Genomic DNA, 14,960 nt, shown 5'->3' with positions numbered 1-14,960 from the left:
ATTCAATAAAAAGTAGTATATTTAAATCCAAACTGGAAACAAAACACAAGAGTATATTTGTAATCCCAATGCTAAAGCTACATACAAAGAATTGCTTTATATGTATGTGACTGTGTCTGCAGACAAAACATCTTATAACTTAATTCTTGTCTGCAAACACTCATACTGTCAGAGGCTCGCTAAATTAAAAAATTCGCAGATTGGTTTCATAAATCTCATATGAAATGGAAACTCATGTAAGATCTTATATGTATTGTGATACTGTATATACTACCGTCACTGTACCCAAAACGGGACACTTGTGGGAAAATGGCCCAAGAAACTGTCATACAGGTATTTTTAGGGGTTTTTTTTCATTTTTTTCTTCATTTATCACTTTTATTGAAATAAACATAGATATTCAATAACATAAAACGAGTGTTGGAGTACCCTTACCCAAGCGTATCTTATCACGTGATCTCTAACCACACCTCTATAGGAGTGAATACATGCTCTACTTGCTATGGGTCCATATTTCTAAGAGCTCATTTATAGTGCCATAACACTTGACAGCACAGAAATCTATACAGTTTTTATTTGATAATATTTTTCATGAAATTAAACTGTATTAAGCTTGATTGGCTGCTGAATATCGTCACATGATCAATTTAAAGATAAGAATAATAACCAAAACAAGACTTTTCTGATTTACGTGCCGTGCGACGCTATTTATTTAGATATCATTTTCAAAAGTCTACTTAATCAATACTAATGCTAGCTTGAAAAAGAAATTTAATCCGAACTCTCGTTGACTCTAAAATATTTCAACTATGCATATTTTCTGCCGATATTAATCGTTTATCCACAAATATTTGCCAAAATACCAGAATTGTCCTTTTTAGGGTACAGTAACGCTGGTTCAAGGGGCCTGCGTACCTTTGATGGTATTTCGCGTTCTTTTTATATAACGAAGCGCCCGAAATATCAAATTTTGTTAGGAATGAAAAGTGGATAGTATCTATTTGTGAAAAATTAACAAGCATTTTGGGAACTAATAGTATTGTATAAATAACATTGATATTTATCTAAAAAGTGTCCCGATTTGGGTACAGTGACGTTAGAAGTGTAACTAATTGAATGTGGGTGTGGAGAATTCAAAAGATCTTTTGATCAAAATGTGCTTTCTTTTTCTTCAGAATATTTTACTTTCAATTCTTTAACCTACCATACCTAAACCAAATTGAAGGAATGTCTTCGTTGTTTTTTTATGAGATTGGTTTTTCAAGCATGACGAGAGGCGATATATAATTATGGGTTTTAAATATGTTTGGAACGTTAAAGAAAACACGGCAAATTCCAAAATAAAATATAGTGAGGATCGTAAGAATGAGTGTGTTCCTGGTTGATTTATATCTATGTTGAGTTCGGTGCCAAGATTTTCAAGAAGACTAGGTATTCATATGGGAACAAACAGCCCCCTTCTTCTCGCCACTTGTCTTTGTTTTCATACGAGGCTGAATTTATTGAAGGGACAAGTTTCTACTAAGCTGTACGATAATAGTGATAATTTCGATTTCCAATATTTAGCTTTCCCATCCTTGATAGTAACATCCCTGCTTCCCCCACCTATGAGATTTACATGTCTCTGTTGATTCGGTAGCACGATCATCATGATGTTCTTGATAGATATCGACTGCTGACGGACAAATGTTCACCAAAGGGTGTCTAGATAGGCAGGTTGATGAAGGCTATGGGCAAAGTTTTATTTTCAAAATTATGATTTTATTGGGAAACATATTAAATTTGTATGAATTAATGGTGGGTGTTTTGAGTATGCTCATTAGTGTGTGATATTTGACATGGATTAGATCTATATTTACACGGCAGAAGATTTTCTCATCCTTGTTATACATTTATGTTACACCAAACTACACACACATACGTTTATTATTTCTTAGAAGAAACAACGAAAAGTAAGTGACTCTGTACATTAATAAAGAATGCAGTAATTGTTTTATTCAGCTAGGGTATTTGTCTCACATACAGACCAACTGAAGAATAATCACGGGCCATATTTGATTACGTTTTTCTGTGACTGCTCGGACAGCTGAAGGTCTAGATTTACTTGTGTTTCAGAAACGATTCGACAGGCGAAGGTATTGGCATGTCATGCGTTGTCTGTGAAGCTTAGAGCAGTTGAAGAAGAATGAGGTAAGGGAAATGAAAAGCAAACGAACTGTTCCGCCCAATTGGTAATGGCAGCATAGTGTCCGCTTCAGTAATGCTATAATATACACGGTACTTTATAAATAGATAACCATCTTCAGAAGAGATGTGCATCACATTTGAATTAATTTACAAATAACACTGGCACCTATTTTACAGATGTATTTAATATTTCTTTTAATTTATAAATAAACCACATTTGTGATTGACTGCATCAGTTCCTAAGTGCGCATGTTAAATCGAAAATTAAAAAATGACATTAACTAATTCACGGAAGTAATCGCGGGGTTAAAACTAATTTGACCAAACGTGTTTAAGAATAAGCCTTCCGTCCTGTTACCGTGACGTATGTAATGGCGCAGAGTGTCCCTACTGGCGCAAAGCGTAAATCTGATCAGTGAAGGTTGTCGCTTGTGCTTTGTCGTGTCTCTGTAGCAAACCGTGATGCTAAGTTCCGGTGACAGCAGTTTGTCGATGGCAACATCTTAAAATGCGGATTACTCCGCCCATGATAATTACGATATTTTCCGAGGAATCTCTTTGCGTGCAGCATGCACATTTGTCGTTGGCTAATCCAAGGCCTGCTTTACCTCCAGGGAACTGTAGGCTTAAAGCTTGCTAGGACTGATTCGCACCGGTACCTAGTATAAAGTTAATTTAGCTGGATTACTCCCAACTCTGAGCAATTCACAAGTTGAAGAAAATCTAATTTCAACAACAAAAAAGATTGTTCTCTTGCTATATACTACATGTATAAAGTTTAAAAAGACAATAACAATCTAATAGCGTGGAAAAAAAATAGCTAAATTAGTATCACTATACCACAATGTCTCGTTTTCACGAGAGATTTATGCCTCTATACAGACAAATAAAATCTACAAACAACAGAACCGCGTTGTTTTGATTTCTGTTACAATATATATAAGCAAATGTCAAAAATATGTATCTTATTTCTAATTTTCAAACTAATCAAAATTAAATCATTTGGGCAAAGTTTAACTCTGACTACATATTGTTGTATATTTATTTGTCTGTGTATGTATTTGTTTGACTGTGTATGTATTGTATTTGTTTGTCTGTGAGTGTATTATATATATTTGACTGTGTATGTATTGTATTTATTTGACTGTGTATGTATTTGTTTGACTGTGTATGTATTGTATTTGTTTGTCTGTGAATGTATTATATATATTTGACTGTGTATGTATTGTATTTATTTGTCTGTGTATGTATTTGTTTGACTGTGTATGTATTGTATTTATTTGACTGTGTATGTATTTGTTTGACTGTGTATGTATTGTATTTGTTTGTCTGTGAATGTATTATATATATTTGACTGTGTATGTATTGTATTTATTTGACTGTGTATGTATTGTTTTTGTTTGTCTGTATATTGTTTGTATCTGTTTGTATGGAATTGTATATATTTGTGTATGCATTTGATGTCTTTATATATTTTTGTATGCATTTGAGTGTCTGTATATTTTGTTTATGTATTTGTTTGTTTTTACATGTTTGTGTATGTATTTGTCTGTATATTTTTGTGTATGTACTTGTTTGTCTATATATTTCATGCAGTATTTGTTTATTTGTATATATTTGTGAATGTATTTGTTTGTCGATATATTTTTGTGTATATATTTGAATGTCTGTATATTTTATGCAGTATTTGTTTATTTGTATATTTTTGTGTATGTATTTGTTTGTCTATTTATTTGTGAATGTATTTGTATGTCGATATATTTTTGTGTATATACTGTATTTGTTTATTTGTATATTTTTGTGTATGTGTTTGCTTATGTTTATTTGTGAGCATGTATTTGTTTGTCTGTATATTTTGTGCAGCTTTTGTTTGTCTGTATATTTAACGCAGTATTTGTTTATTTGTATATTTTTGTGTATGCATTTGTTTGTCTGTCTTTCTCCTTGTATGTGTGTTAATGTGTTTCCTGTTTAATCCTTTTTTCTTTTTCGTTTTCTTTTTGAATTGGGCAATTAAGCCGTTTCCTTGATTACGTTATCACATTACAGTAAAAATGTAACAATAGGTGTCAAGGGAGGTATCATCGAACCAAAGGAAGGAACAAGAAAACAGAACATAAGGAACACACGGGTACAGCAGAATGTTTTGGTTTCCTCAGTGACAACCTAAGCTGGTTACATCAGAGATGGTCATGCTTAGAGCGGCCTATGGGACCTGAGACAGTCTTGATGTGATCTCTGAACTTGGTCCATATTGGACTTTATCTTACTCTTAGTAATGCCATATTTGTACTTTTAATTGACATTTAATTGTAACTAATTTGATAAATAACAATTTATTGAGTCTCATAGTTTTAGAACAGTATTTTATTTGTTGTAGGTCACGACATTCAATGTTAACATCAGATCAAATATTTAATACATATTAACCTCAACAGGAAAGGTATAATACAATAAAAAAATCTCACAATATACACCGATAATTTGAACTACTTGTCTTTAGAAGGGGATTGAATAATAACTAAAATGCAAGTGCATGACACAAATGTTCAATATCGGATCAATTATCATTGCATCAGGGCAAAGTTTTCGTATAGATCTGAATGACAATTGTAGGAAGAGATAGCGATATCTATTGTATATCAACTCGGGGGGTGTTACTACTGTTTAATTACTGACCGTTTAGTTAAATATTCGGCATTGTTAAATACTAATATATATATGTTTTAGTTTTTCAATATTGGTAGATCAAAAATAACGATTTATGCCCTTCTAGTTTATAATTACCGATACCTACTTTTGAAATGTTACTGAATGATTTAGAAAGTTAATTGAGAATCGTAATTGACAAGCGTAAAAAAAAGAACTAAGAGATATTAAATATTAATTTAATGACCGCTGTGGTAATCTATACATTAATGTTGATCGCTGTGGTTATCTATACATAAATGTTGATCGCTGTGGTAATCTATACATAAATGTTGATCGTTGTGGTAATCTATACATAAATGTTGATCGTTGTGGTAATCTATACATAAATGTTGATCGCTGTGGTAATCTATACATAAATGTTGATCGCTGTGGTAATCTATACATAAATGTTGATCGCTGTGGTAATCTATACATAAATGTTGATCGCTGTGGTAATCTATACATAAATGTTGATCGCTGTGGTAATCTATACATAAATGTTGATCGCTGTGGTAATCTATACATAAATGTTGATCGCTGTGGTAATCTATACATAAATGTTGATCGCTGTGGTAATCTATACATAAATGTTGATCGCTGTGGTAATCTATACATAAATGTTGATCGCTGTGGTAATCTATACATAAATGTTGATCGCTGTGGTAATCTATACATAAATGTTGATCGCTGTGGTAATCTATACATAAATGTTGATCGCTGTGGTAATCTATACATAAATGTTGATCGCTGTGGTAATCTATACATAAATGTTGATCGCTGTGGTAATCTATACATAAATGTTGATCGCTGTGGTAATCTATACATAAATGTTGATCGCTGTGGTAATCTATACATAAATGTTGATCGCTGTGGTAATCTATACATAAATGTTGATCGCTGTGGTAATCTATACATAAATGTTGATCGCTGTGGTAATCTATACATAAATGTTGATCGCTGTGGTAATCTATACATAAATGTTGATCGCTGTGGTAATCTATACATAAATGTTGATCGCTGTGGTAATCTATACATAAATGTTGATCGCTGTGGTAATCTATACATAAATGTTGATCGCTGTGGTAATCTATACATAAATGTTGATCGCTGTGGTAATCTATACATAAATGTTGATCGCTGTGGTAATCTATACATAAATGTTGATCGCTGTGGTAATCTATACATAAATGTTGATCGCTGTGGTAATCTATACATAAATGTTGATCGCTGTGGTAATCTATACATAAATGTTGATCGCTGTGGTAATCTATACATAAATGTTGATCGCTGTGGTAATCTATACATAAATGTTGATCGCGGTGCTAATCTATACATAAATGTTGATCGCTGTGCTAATCTATGCATAAATGTTGATCGCTGTGGCAATCTATACATAAATGTTGATCGCTGTGGTAATCTATACATAAATGTTGATCGCTGTGGTAATCTATACATAAATGTTGATCGATGTGACAATCTATATATAAATGTTGATCGCTGTGGTAATCTATACATAAATGTTGATCGCTGTGGTAATCTATGTTGATCGTTGTGGTAATCTTTATATAAATGATGATCGTTGTTGTAATCTATACATGAATGTTGATCGTTGTGGTAATCTATAAATAAATGTTGATCGCTGTGGCAATCTTTACATAAATTTTGATTGCTGTGGTAATCTATACATAAATCTTGATCGCTGTGGTAATCTATGTTGATCGTTGTGGTAATCTATGCATAAATGTTGATCGTTGTGGTAATCTATGCATAAATGTTGATCGCTGTGGTAATATATACATAAATGTTGACCGCTGTGGTAATCTATACATACACCCTGATCGCTGTGGTAATCTATACATAAATGTTGACCGTTGTGGTAATCTTTATATAAATGATGATCGTTGTTGTAATCTATACATAAATGTTGATCGTTGTGGTAATCTATACATAAATGTTGATCGCTGTGGCAATCTATACATAAATGTTGATCGCTGTGGTAATCTATACATAAATGCTCATAGCTGTGGTAATCGACACATCAATGTTGATTGTTGTGGTAATCTATACATAAAGGTTGATCGCTGTGGTAATCTTTACATAAATGTTGATCGTTGTGGTAATCTATACATAAATGTTGATCGCTGTGGTAATCAATACATAGATGTTGATCGCTGTGGTAATCAATACATAAATGTTGATCGTTGTGGTAATCTATACATAAATGTTGATCGCTGTGGTAATCTATACATAAATGTTGATCGCTGTGGTAATCTATACATAAATGTTGATCGCTGTGGTAATCTATACATAAATGTTGATCGCTGTGGTAATCTATACATAAATGTTGATCGCTGTGGTAATCTATACATAAATGTTGATCGCTGTGGTAATCTATACATAAATGTTGATCGCTGTGGTAATCTATACATAAATGTTGATCGCTGTGGTAATCTATACATAAATGTTGATCGCTGTGGTAATCTATACATAAATGTTGATCGCTGTGGTAATCTATACATAAATGTTGATCGCTGTGGTAATCTATACATAAATGTTGATCGCTGTGGTAATCTATACATAAATGTTGATCGCTGTGGTAATCTATACATAAATGTTGATCGCTGTGGTAATCTATACATAAATGTTGATCGCTGTGGTAATCTATACATAAATGTTGATCGCTGTGGTAATCTATACATAAATGTTGATCGCTGTGGTAATCTATACATAAATGTTGATCGCTGTGGTAATCTATACCAATTGTAAACTACCAGGCTGATCATACCACCAAACAACACACAACAACCACATCATAACAACATATATTACTGTACTGGTTATAAAGCTATCATTTTAAGGCCATTCTGTCCATAGGAACTGTGATGAGAAAACACACTTAAACCTGTACTAAGTCGACTTCGAATTTCTATCATCTAAAAAAAGAATAACCTCCGGACAAACACTTCCTAATGCTCGGTACATTTTACTCTGGAATTGAATCTATGTTGGTTTTACCGAGCATGAAAGAGATTTTTGTGGTCCGAAATATGATCCCTTATGTGTAATTATACAAGTGTCTGTAAGAACGTAAATCCGTGTCCCCTTCCTCTGTTATTACAATATGATAACTCTATCAACATTTGGCAAGCTTTACAATTGTGCACAATCGTATTAATTATGTTATCAAATTATCTGCCTACCTGAGGTAACCGAATCGGGGCTCTAATTTAGGCCAGGCTTTTGTGGCAGGTAGCTGCTCTGGTTAGTGACCTTGCTAAGTAATTGTGATCTGCTCTTAACTAGTAAAGTACTGTCATCTTAACGTTCATTATTCAAAGTTTATTCATTTCTTGATTTATTACCATAATAAAAAGTTGGAAAAAGACAAAAGCATACCAAGTGCGTTACATTATGGGTTGATTTCATCTAATCTTAATTATTTTCATGAGCAAACTTGTGAAGCAAAATTTTAGAATCGTCATAATATATTGTAGATCCAGCATTGCTTAATCTAACTAGACTTTGATATCTTGACTTGCTTGAAATATAACGACAATTTCAAAACGCTGGGAATATTTTTCATGCATATTGAAATTGACTATTTAATAGATAAGTTGTCTGGATTCAAAATGATCACATTTCAATAATATTATCAATAACAAATATATGGATGATATTAGGTACAATATCAATAATGTTGACGTAGAATATCTTATGTATTTAGTGAAGATGACAGTACCTTTGTGATTAAGTTGAACCTGGTACGATAAGGGCGGGGTACCACGGCATGCTGTGACAGATATAGCTTTATACAGCATGGTGACAGATATAGCTTTATACAGCATGGTGACAGATATTATACAATTATGGACTTCAGGTGACGTCTATCCCTGATTTACGAACCTGGTCTGAACAATATTCACAGAAGCCGAAGGCCGAGGTGAATATTGTTCAGACCAGGTCCGTATAATATGGTAATTAGCACCAGTCATATAATAAAGCTTTATACAGCATGGTGATACATATAGCTTTATATGGCATGGTGACGGATATAGCTTTATACGGTACGGTGACGGATATAGCTTTATACAGCATGGTGACAGATATAGCTTTATACAGCATGGTGACAGATATAGCTTTATGCAGAATGGTGACAGATATAGCTGTTGTTGTCATTCCTTCTGTGTGGGTGTCTCCTCCGACGCTGTTGTTGTCATTCCTTTTGTGTTGGAGTCTCCTCCGATGCTGTTGTTGTCATTCCTTTTGTGTTGGAGTCTCCTCCGACGCTGTTGTTGTCATTCCTTTTGTGTTGGGGTCTCCTCCGACGCTGTTGTTGTCATTCATTCTGTGTTGGTGTCTCCTCCGACGCAGTTGTTGTCATAACTTTTGTGTCGGTGTCTCCTCCGACGCTGTTGTTGTCATTCCTTTTTTGTTGGTGTCTCCTCCGACGCAGTTGTTGTCATAACTGTTGTGTCGGTGTCTCTTCCGACGCTGTTGTTGTCATTCCTTTTGTGTTGGAGTCTCCTCCGATGCAGTTGTTGTCATTCCTTTTGTGTTGGAGTCTCCTCCGATGCAGTTGTTGTCATTCCTTTTGTGTTGGAGTCTCCTCCGCTGCTGTTGTTGTCATTCCTTTTGTGTTGGAGTCTCCTCCGATGCAGTTGTTGTCATTCCTTTTGTGTTGGAGTCTCCTCCGATGCTGTTGTTGTCATTCCTTTTGTGTTGGTGTCTCCACAGACGCTGTTGTTGTCATAACTGTTGTGTTGATGTCTCCTCGGACGCTGTTGTTGTCATTTCTTTTGTGTTGGTGTCTCCTCCAACGCTCATATAGCTTTATATGGCATGGTGACGGATATAGCTTTATACGGTACGGTGACGGATATAGCTTTATACAGCATGGTGACAGATATAGCTTTATACAGCATGGTGACAGATATAGCTTTATACAGCATGGTGACAGATATAGCTTTATACAGCATGGTGACAGATATAGCTTTATGCAGAATGGTGACAGATATAGCTGTTGTTGTCATTCCTTCTGTGTGGGTATCTCCTCCGACGCTGTTGTTGTCATTCCTTTTGTGTTGGAGTCTCCTCCGATGCAGTTGTTGTCATTCCTTTTGTGTTGGAGTCTCCTCCGATGCAGTTGTTGTCATTCCTTTTGTGTTGGAGTCTCCTCCGATGCAGTTGTTGTCATTCCTTTTGTGTTGGAGTCTCCTCCGATGCAGTTGTTGTCATTCCTTTTGTGTTGGAGTCTCCTCCGATGCAGTTGTTGTCATTCCTTTTGTGTTGGAGTCTCCTCCGATGCAGTTGTTGTCATTCCTTTTGTGTTGGAGTCTCCTCCGATGCAGTTGTTGTCATTCCTTTTGTGTTGGAGTCTCCTCCGATGCAGTTGTTGTCATTCCTTTTGTGTTGGAGTCTCCTCCGATGCTGTTGTTGTCATTCCTTTTGTGTTGGTGTCTCCACCGACGCAGTTGTTGTCATAACTGTTGTGTTGGAGTCTCCTCCGACGCTGTTGTTGTCATTCCTTTTGTGTTGATGTCTCCTCCGACGCCGTTGTTGTCATTCCTTTTGTGTTGGTGTCTCCTCCGACGCTGTTGTTGTCATAACTTTTGTGTTGGTGTCTCCTCCGACGCTGTTGTTTTCATTCCTTCTGTGTTGGTGTCTCCTCCGACGCTGTTGGTGTCATAACTGTTGTGTTGGTGTCTCCTCCGACGCTGTTGTTGTCATAACTTTTGTGTTGGTGTCTCCTCCGACGCTGTTGTTTTCATTCCTTCTGTGTTGGTGTCTCCTCCGACGCTGTTGTTGTCATAACTGTTGTGTTGGTGTCTCCTCCGACGCTGTTGTTTTCATTCCTTCTGTGTTGGTGTCTCCTCCGACGCTGTTGTTGTCATACCTTTTGTGTTGAGTTTATTTTTTGTTCTAGTTTTGTTTGTCATTTTGTTTTGATGTCTCCTCTCGGTAATGATGCTACCTTTCCTGTTCACTCTGTTCCTGTCATAGTCTGTTTCTGATTTGTTGCATACGAGTTTCAATTCAATATTCACATAATACCCGAGGAGAGGTGTTTTCCAAAACATTTTTTTTTAAATAATGATTTATTCCTGCTACAATTTCAAACTGTTTGATTGTTTTGATTTATAATGTTTCCCAATAATAACGTGTAACGCGGAAATGATAGGAGAAAATCGGAATTTCATGAATATTTGCAAGAACTCTTGGAATAGGTATACTATTACGAAAATTATTTTCATTTCCATTTCATGTTCGACCTATGAAATTCGTTCCAAAGTGTATATTTTAGCTCAACAGGATCGATGGGAAGCACGTATGAACGTAAAGTTGTATATTCATTAAAGAATCCATTAAAACAGAACTGAAACTATTATATACAACAAAAGCTATGTGTTAGGAAACACTCTATTTTTTATAAGATTTTACGTTTGTTTCCTTTCTTTATCTATATAATGAGGAAAAGGATATAGCCTCTGATGATGTATGAAGAAATCTACCGGATTAACGTAACCGTCTGCAGTGAAGAAAATATATTATGTCAATCAGCACAAGCTAATGATCCGGAACATCTTGATTTGGGAACTTATTTCATAGCGCACATTTTTATTTACTTCCCGGATTTCTGAAGGTAAGCTATGTATATTTCTTGTGTTTGTGTGCACATAACGATTTGGGTATCACCTACGCTTGAGATAGAAGAAGATTTTGGAATTATGATGGTTGTAATGCATGGTAGGACCAACTGTATCGATCTGTGCATGAATTCAAGCACAAGTAAACAGCTAACACTGGATTAGACGTCAACACTTGGTGTTTTTACTTCGTTGTGGCGTTAATGTGTTGAGATATGTCTGTTGTTGTGATGTTGGTTATAATAAGATTGTGTATCAAATGAGTATTACTAGCGTGTAGCAAGGGAAAATGTTGTCATTATTCTGTTTCCCCCAGTAGCAGCGTCCTCATAGCGAAATCACCGGTGTGCAGTGTTACTGAAAACAAAGACCCAGTAAATACCTCCGGCTTGAATGAGCACAAAATGTGATATTTTTATGTGTATGATATTGATCAACTTTGTATAAGCAGTACATAAGTTTTATCGCGCAATAACAAAGTAAATATATTTACATAAATGCTGCAGGGTAAGATTAACTCATTCACCCCTGAAGACACATTTGAACTCAAATTCAAAGGTTGGAATAGTCCTTTATGGAATTTTTAAAATACCAGTGGTTGTTAAGTATTCGCTTCAGTCATATGACGATATCCATATATTTGGCCAGTCAGTGGCCATAGAAGGGGACAGGAATATGTTTAGTTTTTGTGCCGGTGTGTATTGCTCCGTTTTGATCCATTTGATTACGGGTGATCCCAGGGTTGGTCGGAAAAGGACTACTAATAGTGTAGTCTTGTCCATGTTGCCAACATTAGTGTTTTGTTTCACTTACCTGTTATACTTTCCCTGTGAATGCCTCGTTGTAAAGAAGTGACTTGATACAAACTTAGTTTTTAGTCGGGGATCTAGATTTTCATCAGCCTCTCAATTATTTCTGCCGTCCTAACTTAATTTTCTGTATATGTCCTGAAGAATCTCGCCTTTATCATTCGTTCTCTTGACTTCAAATAACAAATATAGCCTTTCAGCAACTCGAATTTCTAAATCTACTTTTTCATTTTTGTAGTAACTGATGTTTTTCATGTCTTTCTGGAATTCTTAATAACTTCCGATTTGGTTTGATCCTTTTCCTTTACTGTATTGTGTTTCTTGTATTTGTTTTAATGTTACTTTTCTATCTCATTTATCCTGTTACATACTGAATTAGTTGAAGTCATCTTGAATATAATTTTGGCACTAACTCAGTCGCGGCAGTACTTTCATCTGGTCAATATTTTAGTCTGCTTGTGCTGATTCTGAAAAAGAAGTGAGTGATGTGGGGTTCCCTGAAGAATCGGTGTTTCCCTCGTGAAGCCAAAACGATCTGCAGCACCCATGCATTGCAACCATTCAAATGGTGATCTCTATCTAATCGTGTTCTTCCCATTTCCTACACTGTTTTGTTCCTCAGTCCCTCCTGTCACGCCTGCTGTTTACCTTTTTTGTGTAAACAGTTATGTATGTATTGCCGTATTTGGTTGATAGTTCGTTAAGACATGACACACACTGATTCATCACTGGTACATATGTATTATAATTAAATAGTGTTTCGAAACGTTCATTATTCGTCGTGGCATCACGTTCTTATCGGTCCGAAAACGCTGTATATTTCTTTTCGTCAGATTTGCATGATGTTAATTTCGGTCTCAATTTATATCATTATAGAGACACGTTAGTTCCTGTATGACAATTAAGGTTGATTATGTGTTAATTATATGCTGGTATCGTCTATAGGTGAAAGGCTACCCCAATGCAATCCTAAACGTCAAAACTGAAGATGACGCAGAGAGTATTAAGTTGTGGATGTGGGATATTCAAGAGATGGAAAACAGTTCTGCTTAATACTCCACGATCCTTTAGCTCAGGCGGACCAGACAGAGCAGCACAAACTTCTTCTAGATCAAACGCTGTAAAAGAAACACATATTTCTAAATTATTGACATTGCGAAGTTTGAATAATTCTGACAAACAGTCAAGGAAACTTGTTCTTTTGTTTGACTGGCTATACGCTAAGCCCGCAGCCGTAGAGAAGTACTGTAAGCTGTACCATGATCAAGGGTTGGATGTCCTTACAATCAACGGCCGGCTGGCTCACTTCCTGTGGCCACCGGAAGGATACAAACTTGCCGAGAGCATTCTCTCATATACTTTAGAAGAACATAAGAATGACGTCATCGTCCATGCATTCTCAGTAGGCGCATACCTCTTTACTCTGTGCCTGATGCTGTCGAGACGTGAACCGGAAAAATATGGAGCTTTTCGAGACAAGGTCAAAGGTCAAGTATTTGACAGTATTGTTCTTGGGTCTTACGACCATATGTCGACAGGGATAGCAGTAGCACTCCCAGGGACCAACCTGATGAAGAAACCCATTCTACAAATGATGGATGTTTACTATAACATGACCAAGGAGACGACCCGTGACGAGTATGATAAACTAGTGGATCTGTTCAAGGTAGACCCGATCATGGCCCCAACGTTGTTGTTCTATAGTTATAACGATCCCATGTGCTATGTTCCATCCATAGAGGAGATGATTACTAACTGGCACCGTGACTTGCCAGCCTTGGACGTCACTAGCAAGTGTTGGGAGAAATCTATACATGCCGCCCACCTCAAGTTCCACCAGGAGGAATACCTGAATCACTGGGGAGCGTGGATGACCAAGATTAGTCAGAACTCTTGATGACAGTTTGTGTATTATGACTGGCAAAATAGCAACAAAGTGTTAGCGTCGAAGTTTTCTGTTGAAACCCATCAGCCGATAAACGTCGTAAAGGAAGGAATGGATAGCTTAGGTTTCAGGAAACATTTGTCAAAGGTAAAGCGATTTGTACAAACAATGCTCGGGTTGTTTTTGGTAAATTCGGAAAGCTGTGTATTGTTTCACCTCTCATCACGTTGTTATTTTCTATTCCTCTTCATGTCCGTTTATCCCATACTAATACTGCTTATGAATTCGGGTTCTAATCCAACATTCAGTACACTGTACAATGTTCTCGATGTGTTTTTTTTATATATATATATTTTTATTTTTTTTATTTTTTAAATATTTATGAATAAACAGTTTTTATAGTGTCGCAAAGCCAACTGAATATTACAGAACAGTTGGAACTAGACATCGCCTTTGTAGGCAAGTGCTGCACTGGAAACAATGTTCCGCGCCATTATTTTGATGTGATGCTAGTCTCCCAGAGTTCAGCGCGACACTCGCCATAAAAGCTTCGCAACTACCTCTGTGAAATATTATTCTGTTAAAAAAAACATTTCTTTTTACAAAATTTATTACGTTTGCATATCGTTTCATTTTCTTCAAATATGGGGTTAAACAAGTAATGAAGGTTATTTTGTTACATGTGAGAGGAGTTCGACCCTTTGTTATGTCTAATGCTCTGATGCAAGTTACATATGTATCTAC

General features: G+C 35.8%; 1 protein-coding gene across 1 annotated transcript; it reads left to right on the top strand.

Moving 5' to 3' along the window:
• The first annotated feature begins 11,470 nt into the window (after window positions 1–11,470).
• On the top strand, window positions 11,471–14,543 carry LOC110462574. The gene is made up of 2 exons (XM_021516565.1): window positions 11,471–11,518; window positions 13,277–14,543. The coding sequence occupies exon 2, from the start codon at window positions 13,320–13,322 to the stop codon at window positions 14,226–14,228; it is 909 nt and encodes a 302-aa protein (XP_021372240.1). The 5' UTR covers window positions 11,471–11,518; window positions 13,277–13,319; the 3' UTR covers window positions 14,229–14,543.
• Window positions 14,544–14,960: the final 417 nt, after the last annotated feature.

Source organism: Mizuhopecten yessoensis, unplaced genomic scaffold (assembly GCF_002113885.1).
Source record: "Mizuhopecten yessoensis strain PY_sf001 unplaced genomic scaffold, ASM211388v2 scaffold10807, whole genome shotgun sequence".
In the NCBI taxonomy this organism is placed as follows: domain Eukaryota; kingdom Metazoa; phylum Mollusca; class Bivalvia; order Pectinida; family Pectinidae; genus Mizuhopecten; species Mizuhopecten yessoensis.
Note: the sequence above shows the minus strand (reverse complement) of the source record. Positions and strands in the feature narration are given on the sequence as shown.